The following is a 24628-nucleotide window of genomic DNA, read 5'->3' on the forward strand; positions in this document are numbered from 1 at the left end:
CCTCACTGCAGGTGGCATGAAGCGTAAAAACGGTCTGAACATGCGAGAATCAGCGGTGCATAGCAAAGCCTTTGACTACATTTTTGTGTCAGAATAAAAACGACTATGTTCACATAATATATATATATGTATATATATATATATATATATATATATATATATATATATATATACATATATATATAAAAAAAGGATACAGACTCATCTCAGGGATTTTCTGTCATCACGTAGCGCCTGCTTTTCTATACACACGGCATCACCTCAAATTCAGCATTACCAAAACATTGTGCCTCTTGTGTGTGTTTGTGTTTTAGTTCCTACCTGTGTGAAGGTTCACAGTGACATCACTGTTATCACTGCCCTACAAAAATTGCAAAAATATTGACTATATCTTCTCTTCTCTTCTTCTGTTTATATACAAAACAGTAGTGTACCAATCCATTCATTTAAAGCTTACTTTGATAAAGCAGTAATTATCGCTGCCACGCGGCGGCTGAGAGTGACTACGAGTCACATAATAGTGGTGAAAAACCACAAAAGGAGCATGTCACAATAGCTCTCTTGCTAATAAACAATAACACATAAAGTATTGTGCAGCTTTTTTCTTTTCATTTTAATCAGAGAAAACATTCACAGTAATCCTGAAAATGATATGACATTATTTTTGACGAAGAAAAAGGCTTAGTGGGATTGAGCGTCAACTCCAGATTGATCCGGGGATATGAAATATGCTGAACATAGAACTGTATAAGACCTAATTGTAGGCTGTGTGCACGTGTGTACGTACATGGTTTTCTATCCTTCTATCCTAATGTACAAACCTGTCTTTGTGGGGAAATTTTTTCTGGTCCTCATGAAGTTAAAGGGCTTTTTTGGGGTTAAGACCTGGTTTTAGGGTTAGGCAGTTAGTTGTGATGATTAAGGTTAGGGTAAGAAATTGTTAGGGAATGCATTATGTCGCTGAGATTTTCACATGTAGCTAGAAAAACAGGTTTGTGTGTGTGTGTGTGTGTGTGTGTGTGTGTGTGTGTGTCCACTTCTTGTCATGAATGAAAAGCAACAATGGCCGAAGTTTCTTTGGTCAAAGAAAGGAAAGTGAAGCAGAACAAAATGAGACAGATTATAGTTTCCTGTTTATTCAAGTATGTGTGTGTGTGTGTGTGTGTGTGAGTTGGTCTGTAGGAGGTAGTTTTCTCAGAAATGTCTGTCTTAACAAGTAAAGTGCGATCAGCGAGCCAGTTTCAGTCAGAAGTGTGAGTGCAGTTTGGCTGTGTGTCTAGACACTCGAGCCAGATTGCATAGCAGCGGCAGACTTAAGGGAAGGAACTGAAGCATTATCACACTAAGGTCATTAGCAAGAAGCTCAGTGCTGTTCGATACATCCAAATGAGCCCCTTTAGAAAGACATTAAGAGCAGCCTGCAACCCAAAACTACACTGGATTGGGTTCTTTATTTTCCCAGGAACAAAGAAAGAAGCAAAGAAAGAAACAACAGAAGAAAAACGAGGGAGGAAGTGTAACTTGGGCCCTTAAACATTTTTTATTCTCGTGTTCAAGAGGGGTGGTCGCTCTGTGGGTGCACTTCGCGGGAATAAGTGAAGCAATATCACTTTGAGGTCATTAGTAAGCAACAGAGCAGCGAGGAGCTGTGCGATGGGCCATTTAAACATTGTTAAGAGCAGTGAACAATCCAAACGTACAGTGAAATGTCCTCAGTCAATTAGATCGCATAGTTGTAGAGCCATGAGTTTTAGGGGTCGCCTCGGGGCACGACTGCAGCCCAGCAGGAAGTGATGCATTTGCTTTGACCCATTAGGAGTCGATGTGTTAGTTTGCGAGTGTTACTTAGCAAGATTAGCACCGATTACAAGCTCAATAAAAACTTGAGTGTGTCTAAAGCAGAAAAATGATTTTTTTACCCTGGCCCTTAATCTTAATGAACACACACACACACAAAAACAAGTAAGAAATAAGAAACAGTTTTCTGCCTGCTGATCTTGCCCTTGCATTTGTGACCTTACGTCAGAACAGCGTAGGAGAACACAAAGCAATAATTGGGCGGACTAGTTCCTGAATTCCCTCGTCGAGCCAGTGCTGCAGCAGCGCTGAGTCACTGCTGTGCAGAGCAACAGTGGTTCTATTCAACAGAAAATATGTAAACCTGCACTGACTGACAGTCTGTCTATCTATCTATCTATCTAACTATGGCACATCATTAACTTCCATTAATCACTCTCATTAATCGCAGTGGATCAGATGCTTCTCTATATTTGGTGCTGTGGTCAGACAGAGGCTGCCCTGCCCTGCCGTACTTACTATGCTGTTGTGCCGCCCCAGATTCCCCCTAAAAAATTTTGATTTGTTTTGGGCGCTGTTAAAATGTCAGCACTGCACACATCTAATGAATTACTATGTTCAGTCAGCCATTTCAAGTACGGGCCGTACCACCAATATTCTTTAGCATAGTACGACTATCACGACCAACAAAATGACAACTAACAGTCAAGTTTTCCAACACCACAGTGATTTCTCACAGAATAGAGTCAGTATTTTCACTCTCGATGTGATTGACCCTTCAGCTGCCCCTCTGGAAATGTAGCATTTACTGCAAAAAATGCTCTATTTATAGTGTCTTAATGTTAGATCTATTGATAGAGTTAAGGTGTTTACGTAGTGTAACCGTTCTGATCTGTCACAGAGTTCAAATGTTTCGATTTAAGCATGTGAAGCATACTTACACGAGTCACACAATTTAGTCAGGATATACTTACACAGAGAATAGATGTAGTACGACAGTATTACTGGCGCAAAATAAATCAGCACTAGACAATTTCCATGAGTAGACATGTGTGTCGGTGACTTTGAAGTAACAGAACGAAGTTTTACGGGCTGCATATTGGCAAATATCCAAACACAACGGTGACGGCTTCTCAAATGTTTCATTAAAGGTGCAAACACCTTATAATTAACTAAGACTTCTGCTGAAGCTTGCCTCCAGTGGTGTTTCAAGAGACTTTAAGAACCCAATCAAAATTGATCCGCGGGCTTTAGGCCTTGTTTGCTCACCGACCACAGTGTCACTGCAGTGTTCTGTACATAATTGTTCATAGTCATTCGTGAAATTTAAATTTATCCTTTCAAAATTAAATTGTTGTCGCTATGGAATGGCGTTGTAAGCTCTTCTCGGGGGGCGGGGGCGGTGCTTCTCTCAGCTTAGGACCTAAACTGACAGCTTTGTGTCCTCTGTTAGCGCTGACAGCAGAGTCTACAAGAATTCCCCTGCTGACATTTTGCAGCTATGTTGACTATGGTGAGCTGCCACAATGTCAGTGAGGGACTTTTTTTTTTCCAATGGATTAGTTTAACCTTTCAGCAAAATAAACAAGTGTAGAATAACCTGAAAGCCTGTTTGAGGACATGACCCTCAGTACACCTTCATGCCTGGGAAAGTTAATTCCATAAAGCAATCAGTGACAGAAAAACTGCCTGCCATCAACCAATTCATCACATCACTCAATTGATTAACATTCCATATTAACAAATCTTCTTTAGCAAACACACTTCTTTTATTCTTTCGACTTCCCAGGAGTTTTGCGGTGACAATCTAATCAGATCAGAAAGTACTTTTGGTGCTCATTGCAGCTCAAGAGAGCGTTATAAATCAACTTTACAGTGCACTGCATCTCACAGCAACAGTGGATTTTACGATGGATACACACCGTGCAGCAAGGCACTGAGGGAAAAACAGTACCAAGATACTGCTGACACATTCTCATCATAGCAGTTCATTCAAAACGGCAGTTACGAGCCCATGTGTAGGGTAAGCACAAAGCAGTGACTGCTGTGTGAATGTGTGAAGAGGCTTTACTCTCACATTACAGCCCTATGAGATTCAGCAGGCCAGGGTCAGTGAAGCATGGTAAGCAGTAGTAGGCTAGTTAAAGCTGTAGTTTGTAACTTTTAAATACAAACAAATGTTTGTGATATTCAAACTGTTGGCAAATCAGTTCACACAGTGCTGAGAAAGTTGATCAGCTCCACAGGACTCTCTCTGTTTCTTAGTATAGCAGATATTTTTTTAGAATTTTGACACTGCACTCAGTGACGCATTTTACGTCACAATTAAACAGGCAAGACAGAAGAAGCAATCAAACGCTCCCTAAACAGCTGCTCAAATATGTGTCTGCAAGTTGCAATCCCAGCTGCTGCTGTTTCCTTCACCATGCAGCTCCAACACTACATCGAAAGACAGATATATATTAGATAATTTAAGTATTGTAAGAAAAACCCATCAGAAGACACAGCCCCTTTCACTTTCTGAGTATATGGATTATTGATAGACTGTCACATTTTCAGTGAAAGAACATTTTAAAAGTTGCTGCATAAATCTATCCTTATGGTCAGTACAATGTTCACAATCTACAACCATTACTTTAACCGTATGTGCTGACCACAGGTTAAAGAGCAACCTAGACAAATGGCCATTTAATCACAAGCTTAAGTTGATTCAAAATCACTCAAAACATCCAAATCAAAAACAAAAGAGAAATTGGTCACTTACTGAACCCAGATCGCTCTATATCTAGAACCTGATTAAGACAATATACTTTGGAGTAAAATGAATGAAGAAGCCAGAGGTAGAAAAAATGAAATACAGCACGTGATACACGCTGCAGAGATCTGACCATTTCAAGTCTGATGCAGCCAGTCATTAAAATGGCTCCTCCACTTACAGATAGTGGATAAAGGAGTGACTGCATTCCTTCAACACAAGAGACCAATTCCCTCACAGATGAGGTGTGTAACAAGGTCATTACATATGCAGTACAATAAAACTGGTTTGATTACACTATAGAGGACACAGCATCTGTGGTGCATTACTCTTGTTGTTGTTGTTGTTGTTGTTGTTCTCTGACAACTGATGTTCTTGTGGAACAAATAAAACACTGGTCAGTTTAAAAATAGAACCATGCTTGCCTCTAGCCTGTTGGCTGTACCCAGATGTGTCAGGTTTATGTGTTGCGATCCTGCCCTAAGGTGACCTCCGCCTTAAGTGGTGGGAATAATATAAACAGCCACTGTCTGGTAAGTAAGTCAGCTGCTGACGTGTTACAACACCTTTGAGTGTTGTTGACCTGTTGGCTTGATTGTTTAGGGACAATAAACTGCATACTATTGTTTGAGGAACAGCTGCGTGACATCTGTGTGGAGACAGCCTTATAAACCATTTTTTGATTAAAAAAAAAATAAAAAAAATACAGTGTGAAACAATGGCACTCAGTGGATTGAGGAGTTTTCTTTCAACATTTAATTGCAGTATTTTACTATATACAGTGTATTTCAAATGTGTCCATTAAATGGAGAAACTAATATGTGTCACATTGGGACATAAAGGTATTACTGTGGACAATCACTGTAGAACTTTCTAGCAGGCAAAGCTATTTGTCTTTCATTCTATTTATTTGTTCATTGTTGTAATTGGTATCAAAGCACCGTTGCCTTTAAAGAGCCTTTAAGGTGCATTGTCAAAGCCATGTTTTGTTATATATCGCCTCCGTATACAGCTTCGTAAATCTATCTATCATCAGAACCTGTACGACTTGTCGGTTTTATAACCTGACTAACTGTCTAACTGTCTAACTAACTTCTACCTAACAAGATGTTGTCTAACTGCAAACTGACGTCTGCTTAACTGTGTATGTGGAATAAACCTTCAGAAAGACAGTTGAGTTGTGCCCGCCGTACTTGTTCTGATCACCCTTTCCAGAAGGGAGCATTGAGCTGGGAAGACCAGCCAGCAGAAATCTGGACAGTTATAAAACCGTTGTCGGCGCTGTATCTGTGGAGTACGGACTGCCGAGCGGAAGACGGCAATCGCGAAGTACCAGGACCGGAGTGCTGGTGAAGCAGCCATGAATCACTAAACGGAGGAGCCGGAGCAAAGAGCTAACGGAGCCGTTGAAGGATTAAAGGAAGTGCCGCAGCCGTAAAGAAGGCTGTGAAGATTGCACAAGGAATACAAAGCTCTTCTGGGCGAATAGCTGGAACAGAAGAGCCAACGCAGCCGTGAATAAGGTTGTGCACTTGGAATTCAGAGCTCTTCTGGGCGAAGAGCCTCACAGAGGAGAAGCTGGAACAGAGGAGCCAACACAGCCGTGTAAAAATGGCAGACAACAAGCCAGATCTGGAAAGCCTACAGCGGAGGCTATTAAATGCGCAGCGGAACTTGACAACACGTTTTAATCGTCTCAAAGTTAACGCTGGCCACCTCGATGAACTGTCGAAAGAGGTGACAGGATTGAAGAGTTATTATGGTGTTTTCGTCGATGCCAGCAATGAATATATTGAAGAATTGGAACAAATAGACCGGACGGACGATAACTGTGAACTGAGCAATGCCCTAGCAACGAGGGACGCTATTGTGCAAAGGTACCGTGAGACTATGGAAATGCTGTGGTTCAAGGATGCCGAGCCGGATATAAGCACCCTCGTGGCACGGTTCAATTCAGCTTTCGACCAGGCCGAGGTACTCGGAAGAAAAAGTGCACTACAGTGGTGTCAGCGAGAGGCCAGAAGGAAGGGACTGGATCAAGAACTCCATGAACTCAGAGCCGCTGTGTATGTTTGGAAAGACTATCGGCCATATGGTAAGGAAAAATGGAGACTCCTTTTAACATTGACAATTAAAAAGGAGGAACTGATGGATGAGTGGTCATGCTGCCGGGATAACGAACGGGGAAATGGGCATATCCGACCAGTAACCCGTGTTAATACCATCCCACCTGTTCTGCATGGTGGGAGTACTGCATGTGTTACCAGCCCTCCTCCGCAGACCCTCACTAGTATGCCAGGACTTCACGCTACTCCCGTCCACTTCAGTATGGGACGAAGGAGCACTGTGCCCACCAGCAACTCTGGTACAGTCACGGGAGGAGACAGCACTCAGGGGGCCCAACCCAAGAAGGTCACACAGATAAGCTTGCCTAAGCTCTCCGAGAACGAGAAGGCTGATTGGAAGAGTATCCGGACGCAAGCGGGTCCCACAGAGTCCTTTGAAGTGGAGCAGAAGAAACTGAAGGGTCAAGTGACAGAGTTACAGAAAGTAACGGAAGTCAATGACAAGAAGGTAAAGGAGCAGAGTAAGCTGAGGGCCGAGATGCCTGAGCTCAGCAGGGAGCTGAACTCTGAAGAGACCCAAACTGCAGAGCTGCAGGAGACCTTGGCGCAAAGTCAGGAGAATCTCACTGAGCTTCAATCTGACTTCTACCAGAAAGAGTCAGAAGAAGAAGAGTCGACTCTGCATCAAGACCTCAAGGCACCAGAAGAGACCCAAACTGCAGAGCTGCAGGAGACCTTGGTGCAAAATCAGGAGAATCTCACTGAGTTTCAGTCTGACTTCTACCAGAAAAAGTCAGAAGAGTCTACTCTGCATCAAGACCTCAAGGCACCAGAAGAAAGACTGAGCTTAGCACAGGAGGACTTGGCTACCAACACCAGCCAACTCCTGCTAACCACCCCACTGCTAACTCCAAACCAGACAGGTTTGGAGGCTCAGACAAAGGAACTGAAGAGAAGCCACAGCTCATTGGAGCCAGAGCTCACTGAACAAGAGCAGGAGCACCTGGTGATACTGTCTTTAGAGAGCAGACTTTCTGAGAAAATGCTAAAACAGTGGCTTGCGCATGTGAGCAGCCCCAAAAACTATGCCTTCCCGGGAAACCATTTTGAGAGGCTGTTAATGTTCCTGAAAGGCCAAAAGTCATTATCCACAAGAATAGAGATTTTGAAGTTCAGCAAGCCAATCCCCATTTACATTTCTGAGAGACCCAGCTACCATGAGAAGCCGGTCGACTGGAAGAAGATCCTAGAGGGAGTGGAGAAGATCCTGAAAGAAAGGGGCTTCTACCTCAAGCCCTGGGTCCGGTCTGGTCAAAGTGGGAGGAAGGACGAGGCAAAGCCTGACCAAATGACTCTCCTTACTGAAGGAGAAGTGGATGTAAAAGCACCAAACCCATTAACTCGTCGCAGCCTACCGAGCCAGATCACTGGATTGTACGACCCTATCGATTTAACAACACCTGTGAAGCAAAAAGGTGTGATTCTTGTGAGAAAGGCCTTCCAGGAAGCTGGAAGGCTCTCCAAAGACACTTGGGATGAGTCCCTCTCTGACGAACTCCGAGGGAAAGCAATCGAGCTGTTCAAAGAGTACACTCGCTTGGGGAGCATCAAGTTCTACAGAAGCCTCACACCCTCCGGCTGGAGGGGCAAGCCCTGGGGAATCACATTCTCTGACAGAAGCTGTGGATCTTACGGCACTGTACTGTATCTGCGATGGGAAATGCCTGATGGTGTAGTTACCCGGTTGGTGAACCCAAAAGCCAAGTTAAACCCCTTAAACCAGAAAGGCGACACAGTCAAAGCCGAAATCTGTGGGGCTGTCTTTGCCACACGCCTGAAGGAATACATGCTGAAGCATGGGAGCTTGACTGTGGAAAAGTGGTACCACTTCATGGACAGTCAGACGGTGCTGGGAGCCATCCAGAGAGACAGTTGCAGATTTCAAACATTCTTTGCAAATAGAGTCGGAAAGATCCAGAAGGCTGGGCCCGTAACTGATTGGTGGTGGATCCCAGGTGAAGTCAACGTCGCTGATCTCGTCACGAGAGGGTGTTCACCCAAGCAACTAGACGAAAACTCCGCGTGGCAGAAGGGTCCCGAGTTCCTGTCTAGTCCAGTGAAAGATTGGCCCATGGAATCTGCAGCAAAAGTGGCGGCTGATGCTAAAGAGACAGTGAGTAAACTCCAGAAGAAAGACTTTACAGCAGCTCTCATCAGAACCCAAGCGCAGAAGTTGTTAAATTCTGGTAGTGAAGGCCGGAATTTCACAGATGGAGATAGCAGGTCTCTAGCAGGGCTCCAGTTGGCAGGATATGAGACGAAATCGATCCCTGTCGAGACCAAGAAAGATGAGACACTGGGGGGAGCCGCACTCATAGTCCGAGTGGGTCTGAAAAGGTACAACCCTCTAGCTAAGCTCTGTGGAGGGGTCAGTCATGCCCGAAAGGCTATAAAGAAATGCGTTGCTCGTATAGGGAGAGCCCCTATCCCAGCAAAGTGGGAGGTAGTACTGACAGTGACCGAACTTGAAACTGCATTCCAAGATCCCCCTACGTCATCCTGCTACGTCATCAGAGACACTGTGAGGCGGGGAATAAAGAACAGACTCGCCGTCAACAAGGACGAAGCTTCGGGGCTCCTGCGGTGCTACGCCAGAGTCCAAGCCATCACCTGGGGAAACCCAGGAGTACCCCTGGCCCCATATAATGCCTGGATCAGCACCCTCCTCACACGGGAAGCCCACGGAGCCAACCACGAAGGCGTCGCTGGCACACTCCTCCGGGTGAGGTCCAAAGCGTGGGTGGTACAGGGGTCAAGAATTGCAAGAAACATCATCGACTCCTGCGTGCACTGTCGAAAGACAAAGGCAAGGTTGTGCAAGCAACAGATGAGTGAGCTCCCTCGTGAACGATCTGAACCAGCTGCACCGTTTGAGCTAACAGCACTGGATCTTTTTGGCCCCTACATTGTTAGAGACACTGTAAAGCGAAGAACAAAGATGAAAGTCTGGGGAGTAGTATTCAGTTGTATGGCTTCCAGGGCGCTGCATGCTGACATCGTGGAAGACCTGTCAACGGATGGCTTCCTAAAGGCGTACCAACGCTTCACAGCTCTCAGGGGCCACCCGAGAAAACTTTGGTCGGATCAAGGGACCAACTTTGTGGGCGCCAAGCCAGCTTTAAAGGAGCTCTACGAATTCCTGAATAACATCGACAAGGATCAAGTCCAAAAGAAAGCAACCGCCGCTGGAACCGATTGGTCGTGGGTGTTTCACCCAGCAGACTCTCCCCATCGAAACGGAGCAGCTGAAGCAGCAGTCCGTACACTCAAGAGAGCGTTGAGCAACATCAGGGTGGAAAGTCACCTGACAGCACTGGAGTTCCAGACTCTCCTCTACCTGGCAGCTAATCTGTCAAACGAAAGACCAATCGGCGCAAGAGTCCAGGTACAAGACGAGACTGTAGGAGTCATCACTCCCAACTCACTTCTGCTTGGCCGTGCTGGGCCTAGTGGGGACTCTCGAGGGTTTGAATACCTGACTTACCCCGTTGCACGCCTAAGAGCGGTCCAGATCGAGGTCGACAAGTTCTGGAAGCGGTGGTGCCAGCTGGCGGGCCCGGGCCTCTTCGTTCGACAGAAATGGCACGCACCCGCGAGGAATGTCACAGTGGGAGACTTAGTGTGGTTGGCTGACCAGAATGCACTGAGAGGCCAGTTTAGGCTCGGTCGAGTTGTGGAGGCCCATCCTGATGTGAAAGGCGTAGTTCGAGACGTTAAAGTGAGAACGTGCCAAAGTTGTCCGGTTTCCAGTGGACAAAGAGGGAAAGGCAAAGAGAAAGAGAATTGTCCCTCCACCACCATCCTTCACAGAGATGTCAGGAGGCTGGTGGTTCTGTTACCAGTGGAGGAACAGAAATAGATTCCCCACCACATGATGGTGTGTTTCGGAACAAGGATCAAGACCCCCCCTCCACCACCCTCTACGAGAGGCTGGTGGTGTGTTTCGGTAAAGGGCGCCACTGTGTCATCAAGGACAACATGTTCATGGACAGTGAAACCTTTATTTGTCATTTGTATCTGTCATTCATTTGTATTGTGCGTTCGTACTCAGCAATGTAGCTTTATGTACCCACTTTGAAAGGCAAAATTTGTAGTTGTTGTGGTCTACTTGGATTTAGGAATCAGTAGGCCAAGTGGGAGGTGTAGAACTTTCTAGCAGGCAAAGCTATTTGTCTTTCATTCTATTTATTTGTTCATTGTTGTAATTGGTATCAAAGCACCGTTGCCTTTAAAGAGCCTTTAAGGTGCATTGTCAAAGCCATGTTTTGTTATATATCGCCTCCGTATACAGCTTCGTAAATCTATCTATCATCAGAACCTGTACGACTTGTCGGTTTTATAACTGTCCAGATTTCTGCTGGCTGGTCTTCCCAGCTCAATGCTCCCTTCTGGAAAGGGTGATCAGAACAAGTACGGCGGGCACAACTCAACTGTCTTTCTGAAGGTTTATTCCACATACACAGTTAAGCAGACGTCAGTTTGCAGTTAGACAACATCTTGTTAGGTAGAAGTTAGTTAGACAGTTAGACAGTTAGTCAGGTTATAAAACCGACAAGTCGTACAGGTTCTGATGATAGATAGATTTACGAAGCTGTATACGGAGGCGATATATAACAAAACATGGCTTTGACAATGCACCTTAAAGGCTCTTTAAAGGCAACGGTGCTTTGATACCAATTACAACAATGAACAAATAAATAGAATGAAAGACAAATAGCTTTGCCTGCTAGAAAGTTCTACAATCACCTTTGGATTAGATTTGTGCTATTATAAGGTTCAGGAAACAGAGCCAAAGACAGAGCTAATACTGTGAATTATGGTCAGCCAGACTGCCAAATTATGCTCACAAACCAGAATAGCATAAACCCTTGAACTGAGATAATGTGCTAATTAGGCAGCTATTGGTGAATGTGTGTCCATAACCATAGACACTGATGGTTATTTACTCCGAAATTTCCTACTGAGCAATTTGGAGTGATTCGGGGGCGACACAGTGTATTAATGAAGAATTAATAACGCTATGATGCAGAGTAAAGCTCCTCTCACCGGCCACTTTACTAGGTACACTCAGTACATTCAGTCATGTAGTCGTGGTCAAGATGACCTGAAGTTCAAATTGAGCATCAGCATGTGGAAGAAAGGTGATAAAGAAATATCCAGCGAGCAGCAATTCTCTCAGTAAAAACGCCTCGTTGATGCCAGAGGTCAGAAGAGAATGGCAAGACTGGTTCGAGATGACAGAAAAAGCAACAAACACTTAGAACCAAAGTAAACAGAAGACCATGTCTGGATGTATTCAGACATGAAACGTGAGGCAGATGGGCTACAGTGGCAGAAGACCACATGGGACACTAAATGAGGTACATACAATGCTTAAAGACGTGGCTGCTGTTGGAGATACCCTTATTTGTTAATCCTATAATTTGGCTAATCCTATCAAACAGAGAGAAACTAAGGGATATTTCAACTCAGGTGTTCTTTGGGCATTGGTTTCATCAGTCAGGATAACATTAGGGAAACACAGCTCAGACATTCAGGTCAAACTCAGCAACAACATATAGTCACAGACTGCAAATATACTAACATTAGCCATGATGAAAATGAAAAACATAAAAATTCCAGAGGACTAAAACACTATTACAGTATTACAGCAGACCTACATCTTGATTTAAACATGTTTACACAGGTTTCTTGTCCAATACTTCAGTAGCAATGATGCTGATGCACTCATTTTTAGTTTTATGTCCAAACCAATCTGGCAAAACTATTGGCTTGTTGACAACACGACTGTCAATCCGTCTGCTCGTGTTTATTGCCCCTTTGGACCTAATTTAACTGACACTGCAGAGATATCGATTTTAAAAAAAATGTCATAACCCTTAGAACCACTGGCCAGCGCTGCAATGATGAAACACAAGTTTTAATATGCCCCGGTTTTAATTTAAGTCCAGTTTAGAGCCACCTCACTGCAGACGCCCTTTTCACTTCCTTTAATTCTTAAGCGAGTCTCTCCTTCTGCACAGTCTGTGAAGGCCGCAGTCAGGGCTGGAAGCTCAGGGATGTCAATCAGCACATTAAAAAAACTTCTCTTCTATGAGTGCTGTTGATTTAGCTTCGACTGAGAGCACAACAAGGATTCAGGTGAAGGAAAGACTACTTTGATCACCAGAACCTTCCTTCTGTAGCTTGAGGCAAACCAGTGCAGTCTAAGTCAATACCGTTTTTCCCAGACTCTTAACATGCAGCAACGTAGCATAAAACAAGACTATAAGTCTTCTTAAATCCCCTTAGAATATTCACAAAACAAAAAGGGCTTTGTGACCTTGACATTTGACCACCAGGTTATCCTTGAGTCATATGTGTTTATGTCAGCTGAGATGAAATTTCCTACTTTTGTTTTGAATATCTCCTGTTCCTAAAAACCTTTACCTGTACCAACTTTGAAGAAATCCCCTAAATGTGCTCCTGAGATGTTGCTTTCATGGCAACCTTGATCTTTGACCTTTAGCTGCCAAATAATGATCAATTCATCTAGAAGTACAAGTAAAAAATGTGTATCAAATTAGAGAGGATTACCTGGAGGTGTTGTTGAGATAATGGTCAAAAGTTAAAAGTGATATTGAAGCCACCTTGACCTTTGCTGACCACAATCTAAGGCCTACATGGTTGAGTTGAATTGGGATATTGTGTACACGGGGATGGGACAGACGGACAATCTGAAATCATAACGCCTCGCAGAAATGTGTCAAATGAACCCCTTCTTCTGACAATGCACTGAAAATGGGGCATTTTGGCTTCCATTATAAAACATCTGGAGTCACAAAGTGGTCATGTCACAAAATGACGCCTTGATGCAGAATCATATTGCACTTTGACAAATTGTGGCTCAGACCTTTATCGGTCTTCATTGAACTCAATTTCAATATCAAGTAATGTTCAACCGAATCTGATCTGATCTGAGCGTCATCGAACGTGTCCTGCCAACGCTAAACTGATGATGATGGTGATTCATGCATGAAAATGATCCAACACCCCCACCCCGCACTAATATGTATTCATCAGGAAAAGACAGCGATGATTATAGGCCTAATGGGTATGTGTGACAATAGGTTTCAGTGTGTATGTGTGAGCAGTCAGGCATGGTTCAGACTTGAACAAAATAATTATCTGCTTGATACTGATGAATCAAATGACTGACACAGACACACACACACACACACACACAGTTACGTCCCTTTTTGCACCTACATTTTTCCTCCCCCGACAACTCCAAAGTTGAAAGTTTACTCTCCGACATTGGGCTCACAACCTCGGGCAGTTAGCAAATGAGTTGGCAAAGAGAAAACAAACATTCATGAAATCACACACAACCCACTGCGGTTGTACCACAACGCAGGGCACGTACACAAACAAGAGGCACAATCACAGCTTTTCACAGACAGGCTGTCAGACCAGTATAAACTATATTGATTGTGCCGCTTTTATTCAGAACTTAACGGAAAGGACACACACACACACAGCCAGCTTTACTTATTGGCTATTTAAACTTGTGCACGTAAACCAACACAAAGAAAGAACAAAATGGCAAACACACTTTGATGAAAACACTCGTCTCTGTCTCAATTTTGTATAACCTGTTATTGATGAAAGAAGTCATCTGGATTAATAGTCAGTCACAGGGCAATCAAGGTTGAGAGAGAAAACAAGAGGAGGAGACAGAACAAAGAGGAAGAGAAGCGTTTTAGATGGAACTGAAGAGCTATAAACAAAAAAAGACTGTTATTTACGTTGATTTATGCTCATTTAATCTATTTAAATATCCCATGTGCTCCCTTAGTCTCTCTCCAAACGCATCTTTCTAACTGCATGGCCACAAAAAAGCACATCGTACCATCTATTTTTTTTTTTCTTCTGGGCAACCGAGTAATTTAAGTGGTGAGTTAAATCCTTTGTCTGGCTCCTCACATGCACAAATTAAATCATGATTAAAGATCAATGTTGGAGCATGAATACTCGTGTCTTCTACTTAAGGAAAATGTGTTTCAAAGGGAGCGAGATTAACAAAATGCAAGTGAAGGGACTTTAAAGCAGCATGTAAAGACAAAGAGCTGATTGCCGACAGAAAACAAAGAGCTATCCTATAATCGGCGAAAGTTAGATGGCGCTGTCCCACTATACAGTTGGAGCACAGCTCGGCACGGCATGGCTCATCTCTACTCTGTTTTTTTTTTGTTTTTCCATTAGCGATAGTACCTGGTACTGTTTTAGTACCTGCTCTGGTGAGGTTCCAAGCGAGCTGAGACGTTACTAAGTGTGACGACTGCCGGCCACTAATTGGTCAGAGAGTGTCGTCACTGGAGGAGTCAAGAGTGCGAAGTCTGACACAGGAATCAAACTGAACAATGTCGATCTGTAGATCAGTTAAAAAGACGTAAAAATCCCGAAAACATGCGTTCATCTCAAACATTTAGCAAGGATATTTAACCAAGGAGTCCGGTGTAATTAGAGACAGCACTGCCGAAAGCCGGCGATCGTGAGCCGGATCACAACCCGTTCAGTCTGTGCACCCGTCATGCAGGAAAAGTACTGAACGAATCTTTTTAATTATCTGATTCTAATGATACACTGAAAACAACTGCTTTGCTCGTCACTAGTTTGTGTGTTTGTTCCGTGCATAAAACAGCGTCGACAACTAAGCTAATAATGATGAACAACTTGGATATTTAGAAGTAAATACAGTGCAAAAGTAAACATCTCAGCAAACACATCCCTACATTACATATTATGTAGTAAAGTGAAGTAGAGTGTTATTAAAGTGTGTGGTTTATTGTCCAGTCTGCTCAACATTGTCTGAGCTCTATGTGATGTAAAGATTGTAAGGCAACAAGTAAAAGCTTGTTTTTTTTGTTTTTTTTAAATGGTTGTGAAATAAGACGAGCGTGCCGTGAATTTGGCCCCGATGGAGACCGCGTCAATTTACAAATGGGAATGCATGCATATTGACATTGCAACTACAAAAGATGAATGTAATTTGACAGTAAAATCTAAAAGTAAACACAAAAAAAGGATCAATAACAGCTTAGCTGTGGAGTCAGGCTACATTTATTCCTTCAAACGTTAAAGAAACAAGGACTACATTTCAGATCCATACCACAATACGTTCTACGTCATTAAGCCTACACACATGACATTACTCTCCATTTGGAGCTTAGAGTTCAAGTAACAACAAACGACAATTTCCACACAAGTGTTTTGTTGTTCATTAAAAACTAGCAGTGTGTTTTCTGCACACAGCCTTCTCCGTAACTCAGTTCACTGTACCGGCTAGTTTCAAGCTCATTATTATCACTGACTACATCTCTGAATATGCTAAATGAAATAAATATTAATGAAAAAAACCCACAATCAATAATCAAATACATGTGGTACACGCATACATTTTAAAGCTACTTAGAGTTTACATTATTTGTCTTGGCTAATAATTAACAGATATAGAACATGCAAATGAGTGGCATCATTAAGCTTCGAATCATTCCACCGAGGGGTTTAATGAGGTAGATTACACATTTTATGTTATCTTTATTAAATTTTGAAATGGAATTAGAACAGCAATTTGTACTGTATATGGAGCAGGGAGCACATACATATTATTTAATAGGCTTGATTTTGTGCCATAGAGCAAACTGACGGCGTGTGGACATATGGATATTTTCATTCTATTCTATTCTATTCTGTAACTGTCTCTTTTCTCTTGTTTGTCTCTGTCCTTGTCCCTGTATCTCCCTCTGTGTATGTAGATAGTGACATTCTACAAATGCCAGCAGCTGTAGTAGGTGATAATCTGTCATTAGAGCACGTTCTTAAAGTGCTCTCAAACCTAGAGCATTTTTAACACGCACACACACACACACACACACACACACAGGCACACACACACACACACACATTCTTTATTTCAATCCCTGAGCAACAGTCAAGCAGACAACCTAAGGACGGCTTTCCATCTGTCACCTGACACCGAGCGAGATGACTAATAATACGAAGAGCATTTGTTATCGTGGAACAGCAGCCATGTCATCAGACTAAATTAAATACGTCTACACACAGACAGTGTTTGCTATGCTGGCAGAGCTCGACACAAACTGTTAAGTTATGTTCCCTTTACTTAAAGGTCAAAAGAGTCAACAGCAAAGAAAGAAAAAACAAACTCTCTCCTTGTCTTCCCTATATTTTCTGTGCTATTTCAGTGCCACATGTTAAGTACCTGCTTGGACATTCAGTCTTTTACACTCTTCCTGGTGCCTGCTTTTTAAATTTGAAGTAGCGAGCCAAATATTCAGCCCCATTTTCTCATCCATACTTTTTTGCTGTCCTTTTCAATAGCCTCTTTTTGTTCTCGCCTCGCTCTCACCGTCTACTCTCACCATTTCTCTGACTTAACATCTTAGACGAATCAAAGTGAACGGAGAGAACAGAAGATGATAGAAGGACAAAGTAGATGCAGAGCAGAGTAGATGAATGGAGAGGCAACGAGAGAGGAGCCGGAAATAGAGAACGGAGCTTTTAGAAGATACTGAGACTCAAGTGGGGGGTAAGGAGGACAGAAAAGGGAGAGGCACAGAGTAAAGTGGCAGAGGAAGGGATTTGGAAGCAGAGACGAGAGACAGAAGTCACTCAAAAGTTTTAGAACATCTCTTTTCTAATTAATGAATCTAGTGCGGTATGCCCTTTCAATATGTGGTCATTACTATTAAGTTCTGTGCCGTGTGAGTGGGGGGAAGGAAGTGGCTCTTTTAGTGATATATCTGTTGCATTTCCACCAATAGCTCTTTCATTTCTTATCCAAACATTGCTGAAGAGTCAAGGATTTTTTTTGTCAGGCTCAATGAAATCACATTTTTATTTATTCAGAACCTGAACAATCCCGGTTGAGTCGTAATGTTATTTTTTCATCCATCTATCCATCTTGTGTTGCCCCCTGGAGACAGATAAAGTTTTTTGAACTCTGAATCCATCCATCCATCCACTTTGTTTTGAGGGTTGCAGGGGAAACTGGAGTCAATCCCAGCTGACACTTAGTAAGAGACAGAGCCACTTACATTCACATTTACACCTATACGGTCAGTGGTGTTTGCAATTAACCAATTAACTCTAATCTGCATATGTTAAAACAAAACCAAAACACTTCCTCCACCACATTTCCATACTGGCTGTTATTGCTACAGTGGACACTGAGGATTCTTCAATTCATCCTAGTCTTATTTGATGTCTGATGCATCCTAGAGTCCTATACAGATGGTGCTGGTAAACCATGTTATTTTAGTTTCACTTTATTCCTTCAATTTTCCATTACAGCAGATCTCTACCCACCCATCCATCCAAGTCATCTTCTACCGCTTTATCCTCCACATGAGGGTCAGCTGACGTAGGGCAAAAGGCGGGGTTCACGCTGGACAGGTTGCCAGTCCATCACAGGGCCACATATAGAGACAAACAACCATCCACTCTCACACCTACGGTCAATTTGGAGTGTCCAGTTTGCCTCATCACCAAATCTGCATGTTTTTGGACTGTGGGAGGAAACCGGAGAACCCAGAGAAAACCCTCATATGCACATGCACACACACACACACACACACACACACACACACACACACACACACAGGGAGAACATACAAACAGCAGACCTCATCTGCTTCAATGTCAAATAAACTGGCCGGTAGAACATGTGTACTGTATTTGGCGAGACGTGAAGAAGCGAATGAAAGACATTGTGACAAAGAGAGTGCAGGTGTATTTGTCATATCTCCAATACAATGACTCAGCAAATAAAACCAACTGTGTGTCAACTGTGAACCCGCGATGTTGGTCTTGTTTACAATATTTGTATTTGTCTGCAGCCTTTTTTTTTTTAGATCTCTGTTTCCTACAGGACAGCTGTGAATGCATTCTGCTTTTTAGGTACAGAAGTTTTATTTCCACCGTGTCAGGCGGGAGCAGCAGGGGGAATAGCAAAAAAATAAATAATAAAATGAATGAGCTCACCTTCCCAGAGTCCATTGCAGTGATGACCCACACACAGTGCGCGTTGTTCTCATACTGAACAGGGTAGTTAGGAGAAGTTATGACCCCTTTGGGCCCCCTTAGGTTACTGCCACAGGTGCGAGCTACAAAGCAGGAGAGAGAGAACAAGAGAAACACGGCGACAAAAGAGGTTTAAAACACGATTTATGGAGGCATCAAAATTATACTTGCAGATTGCATACGACTACGTACCTATGGAAGACAAAAAAGAGGGTGTGGTAGTGACAGAAAAAAAGTAGATTCCTCTTAGAATAAAGGATTTAACGATCAGACACTACAACCAAAACTATGGTTAGTGGACATGGAAATTGGGCAGTTTGGCTATTTTAAATTATTCTGCAATCAAATCAATCCGATCCCCTCTTCCACTACTTTCCTTCCTTTCACATTTGAGCTTAAACTTCACTCTATCTAGCATTAAAGCTAATCAAATGAACGTTCCAGTACTTTTTTTTTAGAATTATGATAATTGATAAAGTGAATCTTCAACTTTGTCAATCTTCATGGAGGTTCAGTCCTGCAAATGAAAACACTGATGTATGTAGTTGATGTTACATTCACCCTGGTCATTCAGATCAGCAAAATACCAATAAAACACGTAATTAATCCATCACAACTTTGCTAAAGAGCACACTGACACTTTTAGTTAGTAGGATCTTCATAAGAAGGAGTTCCCTCTCAGCTCCAACAATGTAGTAAAGTTATATTGTGTGCTTGACATGTCATATGAATCATTTTTACATGGGTCAGCCAGTATCATGCAGTGAGACAAACAGAAATACTGTATAATGTAGAAAGGCAAACAGACGACTGTGAGCACACAGAAGACACACACACAAAATGAGAAACGATAATTGAAGACACATTAGGGCAGGAAGTAAAGCACTACAAAGTGAAACCATGGAAAATAGGGTCAAAAAATACAAAAAAAAAAGGGTTCAGAGAGCTCAGCATGAGTCATTTCCTGGAGTCCAATTTTCAGATAATCACAGTCATCAACAAAGTACAGTTTATATCTAAGGGGATGAACAAATGACATATATGGTCATTAAGGCCTGTGGAACTTGTGAAATTGGTTTGTAAAATGGCATCATGAATGAAAGCACTGTATAATTATCAGCAGAACTACAAAATAAGAGCGCCAGTAAGACTCGTCCAAATGCCTTTTGGGTTTATTAGCTGTGGATCAACAGACCAACAAATTGACCAACTCACACACAGTCATGGCTAGTAATTGCCAAAACAATAGACACTTTTAAAATAGCATGTTTCCAAAAAAAAACTGCAGCTAAAACTCAAAGAGCTTGCAGATCTCGGTTAATAACGGCATTTTTCATTTTATTCTTCCTAGAGCTCAGTTTTATCCATATTGATTTTTGTCTAGTGTGATACTCAAGGTTATATTTCTTGCCTTCAGTACCTCATAAAGTCAGAAAGTATTGCCTTAAAGGGGTAATCGGGAAAAAAATAAAAAGTGTATTAAGTCAAAAGTTCCGCTCCCTCTCTTGAGCACAGTTCTATTAAAGGACATACTTGACATTTTCAGTCAGTTTTGGGCAACAGGCACTGTCACACTGTGGGGGAAATGTTTCCTGATCATACCATTTGCCCTTTAGCCATCATAATAATTTAGCTGGAGGAGATCACCAACCATTACAGGCAAAGAACGCCAAAGCACACCACAACAAACAGACCATTAGAAAGGGTGGGAGGTTAAAAACTGAATAGGAGGAAGGGAAATTATATAGATCTTTGTGAATGTGGGGCAGGATGTGAAACCATGTGGAGAAACATGAAAAAGAAAGGTCACATAGATACAGAGAAAGAGAGAGAGAGGGGGAGAGAGTGGAGGGAGAAAGATAATGTGAAAGAAAGGAAAGTGAAGGATGAAGGGCAGGAGGCAAGAAGACACAGAAAATACCACAAGAGAAAGAGGATCTGAGATGACTGATCTGCCTGTTAATTAGAAATGAGAGCGAAAACACACTGTGACACACACACACACACACATGCAGGTACACACACACGGACACAGTAACACATTCATGGAGATTCATCCTGGAGACCTGCTTCTAATTAACAGCTCGGTCTCAGGAGGGAATGAGAGAGGCTTGTGGGTTTGAATCCCAGGAGGATAATCACATCGCATCACATCACACAACAGGGCGATCGTATAGGCATTTGCTGCCTATACCTATTGTGTCTAAGAGCCTATTGATCCCGGTTCTCTTTTCATCTCTTCCCCGAGTTTTCATCCTTTCTTTCCCTCACCTTCACATGGTAAATATGAAGAGACACACATCAAAACACATTCCCGTTGCCAATGTTGCACAACGTTGTGTCATGAATTATCATCCCACCACCACCCAAAACAATGTTATCTCAAGATGTTAAAATGACCAGAAATGTTCTGATATCTGTTATAAATGATTTTGTCCACTTTATATTTCATGTAAAACTCTGCACGTTGTAATCTGGTGCTTATTTGCAGGCCATCCTTCAGTCCAGATGAACAATTACATAATCTCCTTTATGATGCAAAAATACAGTGAACACTGTTTTGTTTTGTTTGGTGTGTGTGTGTTTCAAATTGAATGCTCCAGGATTACCAGGATTAATGTGATTATGAAAGTTCCCTTTCATAATAACCTCACCTGACCTCAAATGTTATGGTTGTTACATAAAATACATATATTTAACCATTTATGAACCTATATATGCAACAAACACTGTGTAGCACCTCCTGTTGAGGGCACAAGCATCTGCAGGTGCAGGTGCAGGTGCAGGTGATGCCGTGTCGTCCTGCACCGCACGCCTCTGACTCTGTGGGTGCTGATTCGGCCTTCTGTCATCGGCACTCTCCTCCACACACCGCTCCTCAAATGAGCTAATTGTGAAAATAATGTCCACACTTCTCCTTCATCTGCTTCCTTCACGGTCTCTCCATCTCCACTGCCTCCGTCCTCTGACACCAGTAGCCGGTGTTGTGAAGTCAAGCAGGTCCCCGCAGTCACATCCAGACACACACGCGTAAGCTATAATACAATGTGACAGGGAGCCTACAGTATGTGTCTGACCACAGGGACAGCCTGTCTGTCAAACACACACACACACACACAGTTCAAGGCGAACACTCCTGCAGCTAGGACATGTGCAACATTGTCCTCTGGACACTTGCTGTGTGTGTGTGTGTGTGTGTGTGTATTGCAGCTGTCTGTCTTTCCATTGAGGAGCAATAAAACCAACAGTGTATTGTCAGTAAACATGTGGGCAGTGAGAGGCCCTGCATCATTACTCTGCCACTCATACACTTATTTATTCAGTCACTCAGCCAGGCAGAAATAAAATGAATGAAAAGTGAAAAGTGATTTCATAAAAAAACAAAAAAAACCCAGCAATGTTATTTATTGTGTTTCCATGATACCGTGGAGCCTGTGCGTCTACTCACACCAGAGATTTTACATAACCACCTACCACTTGAAAAACACCTCTCTGATATAATGTGTTTACATGTGACGCTCTACAAAATGGGATCAGGGCTGCAATAAATTCACAAGGCAACTTGTATTGTTTATTTTTCACTGGCTTTTGCACAAAAAGGGAGTTTGTGGGTTGCCAGATCGAGGCTTGGATGACCGTCCTTGGCGACTACTACTTCTGTTGTCGAAATGCTTTTTTCTGCTTGGTGAGCGGGGCTTAGTACTGCGCCTCACCGTGGGGGCAGAGGTTAAGTTTTAAGCTGCAGCCTGCGTGTTGACGCATTTTGCAGAAGTATACCAGGGCCTTCAGGTGTTGAAACACTGTATTAGTGCATAGTTTACTGAGATGTTCTGCATGGTATATACTCTACTCTATCATCTTCTAGCGTGAGCAGACCACGCCTTGCTGCAAGAGCTCAGACGGTAAGTAACCTTGTCACCATCTCAGTCAGCGTGTCCAGGGTAATGAGAGTAACGGCTGAAGGTGAACATGTTTTCGCCTTCAGAGTTTCAGCCCAGGGATCTCAGGCGAGGGCAGATCATTGACTCCCAAATAAGCAAGTCAGTCAGCGATGTGACACGTTTCACAGATCTTTGCTTTGTCATGCTGAAAACTCATCTCCAGGGGTTTTACGGCATCATCTGTGTCAGTTAATTGTCTCTTTGCTACACTGATATTATTACTAAACATCAGCCTCTTTTGATAACATATACTTCGATCACAATAATCAATAACATATACCTGCTTGTTAAAGATCAACATTTTGTGCCAAAACTTTGGCACAAAATTGGAAAGATAAAGTTTCTGACTGCAAACAATTTCGGTCTGCCACCACCTAGAGTACGTAATATTGTTAAAGGATTTAGTAAGTCAGGGGAAATCTTGGTGCGTAAAAGGCCAAAGGCAGGAATTGCTGCTGAATATGCGTGAACATCAAGCCCCAAGGAGGTATTTTAATGAGAAATTGTCGACTGTGCTACTGTGATGACATAACCACAGTCTGCTGCTGCATCAAGAAATGCAACGTGGAACTGTATTATTCAAAGAGGAAGCCATATGTCAAATTTTGGTGGTGAAATGTTGCCGGGTTCTCTGGGTCTAAACTGAAAGACAGTGGAAAACATGAGTCCAAGTTTCAGCTTTAGTTTTAGATTATTGACTTCAGTATCATCCAGCCTGTCATCAAGGAAAGGTCAAATAAAACAGCATGTGTGGTGTTTTGGAGGTGCATTAGTGCCCCCTGCATGGGTGACCTACGTATTATGTGAAAGCACCATTGATGCAGAGGCTTATTTTTAGAATTTTGGAGAGACATTTGTCCTCATTAAGAAGACATACTGTACCAGAGACTCCACAACTATTTCAGCAGGACAATGTCAGGCCGGGAAAATGATGTAACCCTCACTGACAATTATTTGTCAGTGAAAACACGGAAAATCTGCGATTGGTACTTTCATCTGATTCATTTATTTTGCATTTTGAGAACATTAACTACATTTTGTACACATGCTGCTCAGTAGAACAGCCAATAGGAGTCCCTTCTCTCTCTGACCTGCCCTCTGATTGGTCAAAATCTCTTGTAATTGGCCAGATTGCCCCAAGGCAAGAGACTACAGTAAGTTAGAATTACATTATCCCCAAAGGTTATTATGGTATAATTGATCCATAAAGCTAAAATAAACATGTCAGACACTGAATTTCAAATAATAAAAAAAGCGGAGAATGTTCTTTGTGTGACGTGTCCCGTGACAACGTTGTGTAAAAGTGTCACTGTGGCTCCGACGCGTCCACACCTCAAGAGCTAAATTCACTTTCAGTGGAAGAAATGAGGGGTGAAAACTTACTTCTACAGATGGGTCTGTGGTCGCTCCAGGCTGCCAGTGTGTCAGTGACTCGCTGGCAGGTGATACTTTTAGATCCTTGCAGTACATAGCTGTCGTCGCAGCTGAACTGAACGCTGGAGCCAACTCTGGTTATAGGAGATACAACAGGAATGACACTGGTTAAAAAAAACAATAACAAGAACTAAAAATAAAAAGTACTTTTTTTAAATGTTGTATATAGTGTATTTTAGACATCATCCTTTCCACGAGGATCTGTAATTCCTCTTTGCCCTCATGTCATTTCTTTCGCTCCCTGTCCTCCCGTCATCTGTTGTGATCACTCTTGTTTTCTCATTCTCCGCAGCACCCCACTGTCTTATATAGTGTGAGGGACATTCAGCTGTCTAAATGGAAAGTCTGCATGGGGTTTTGTCTGTACAGCTTAATATCTCCTCCCCGCTGAGACACACCACAGTCGACCACCTGGCCAAACATTCGCTACGCAGGGTACTGGATGCTCAGCAGCTCCGCCCTGTTGTCCAACACTGTAGAGTTGTACAGCC

At 42.8% G+C, this 24628-nt stretch overlaps 1 protein-coding gene across 1 annotated transcript in view; it reads right to left on the bottom strand.

Annotated features, from left to right (window-relative positions):
- The window catches only part of LOC122772647 (CUB and sushi domain-containing protein 1-like), a 292253-nt gene that overhangs the window by 138450 nt on the left and 129175 nt on the right, over window positions 1-24628 (bottom strand). The window contains exons 9-10 of the mRNA XM_044030836.1: window positions 24087-24211; window positions 18724-18845 (exon numbers count right to left, since the gene is read on the bottom strand). Of these exons, the coding sequence (XP_043886771.1) occupies window positions 18724-18845; window positions 24087-24211 (247 nt within the window). The remainder of the gene's footprint in view (window positions 1-18723; window positions 18846-24086; window positions 24212-24628) is intronic.

This window comes from Solea senegalensis, linkage group LG7 (genome assembly GCF_019176455.1).
Source record: "Solea senegalensis isolate Sse05_10M linkage group LG7, IFAPA_SoseM_1, whole genome shotgun sequence".
NCBI classification, from domain to species: domain Eukaryota; kingdom Metazoa; phylum Chordata; class Actinopteri; order Pleuronectiformes; family Soleidae; genus Solea; species Solea senegalensis.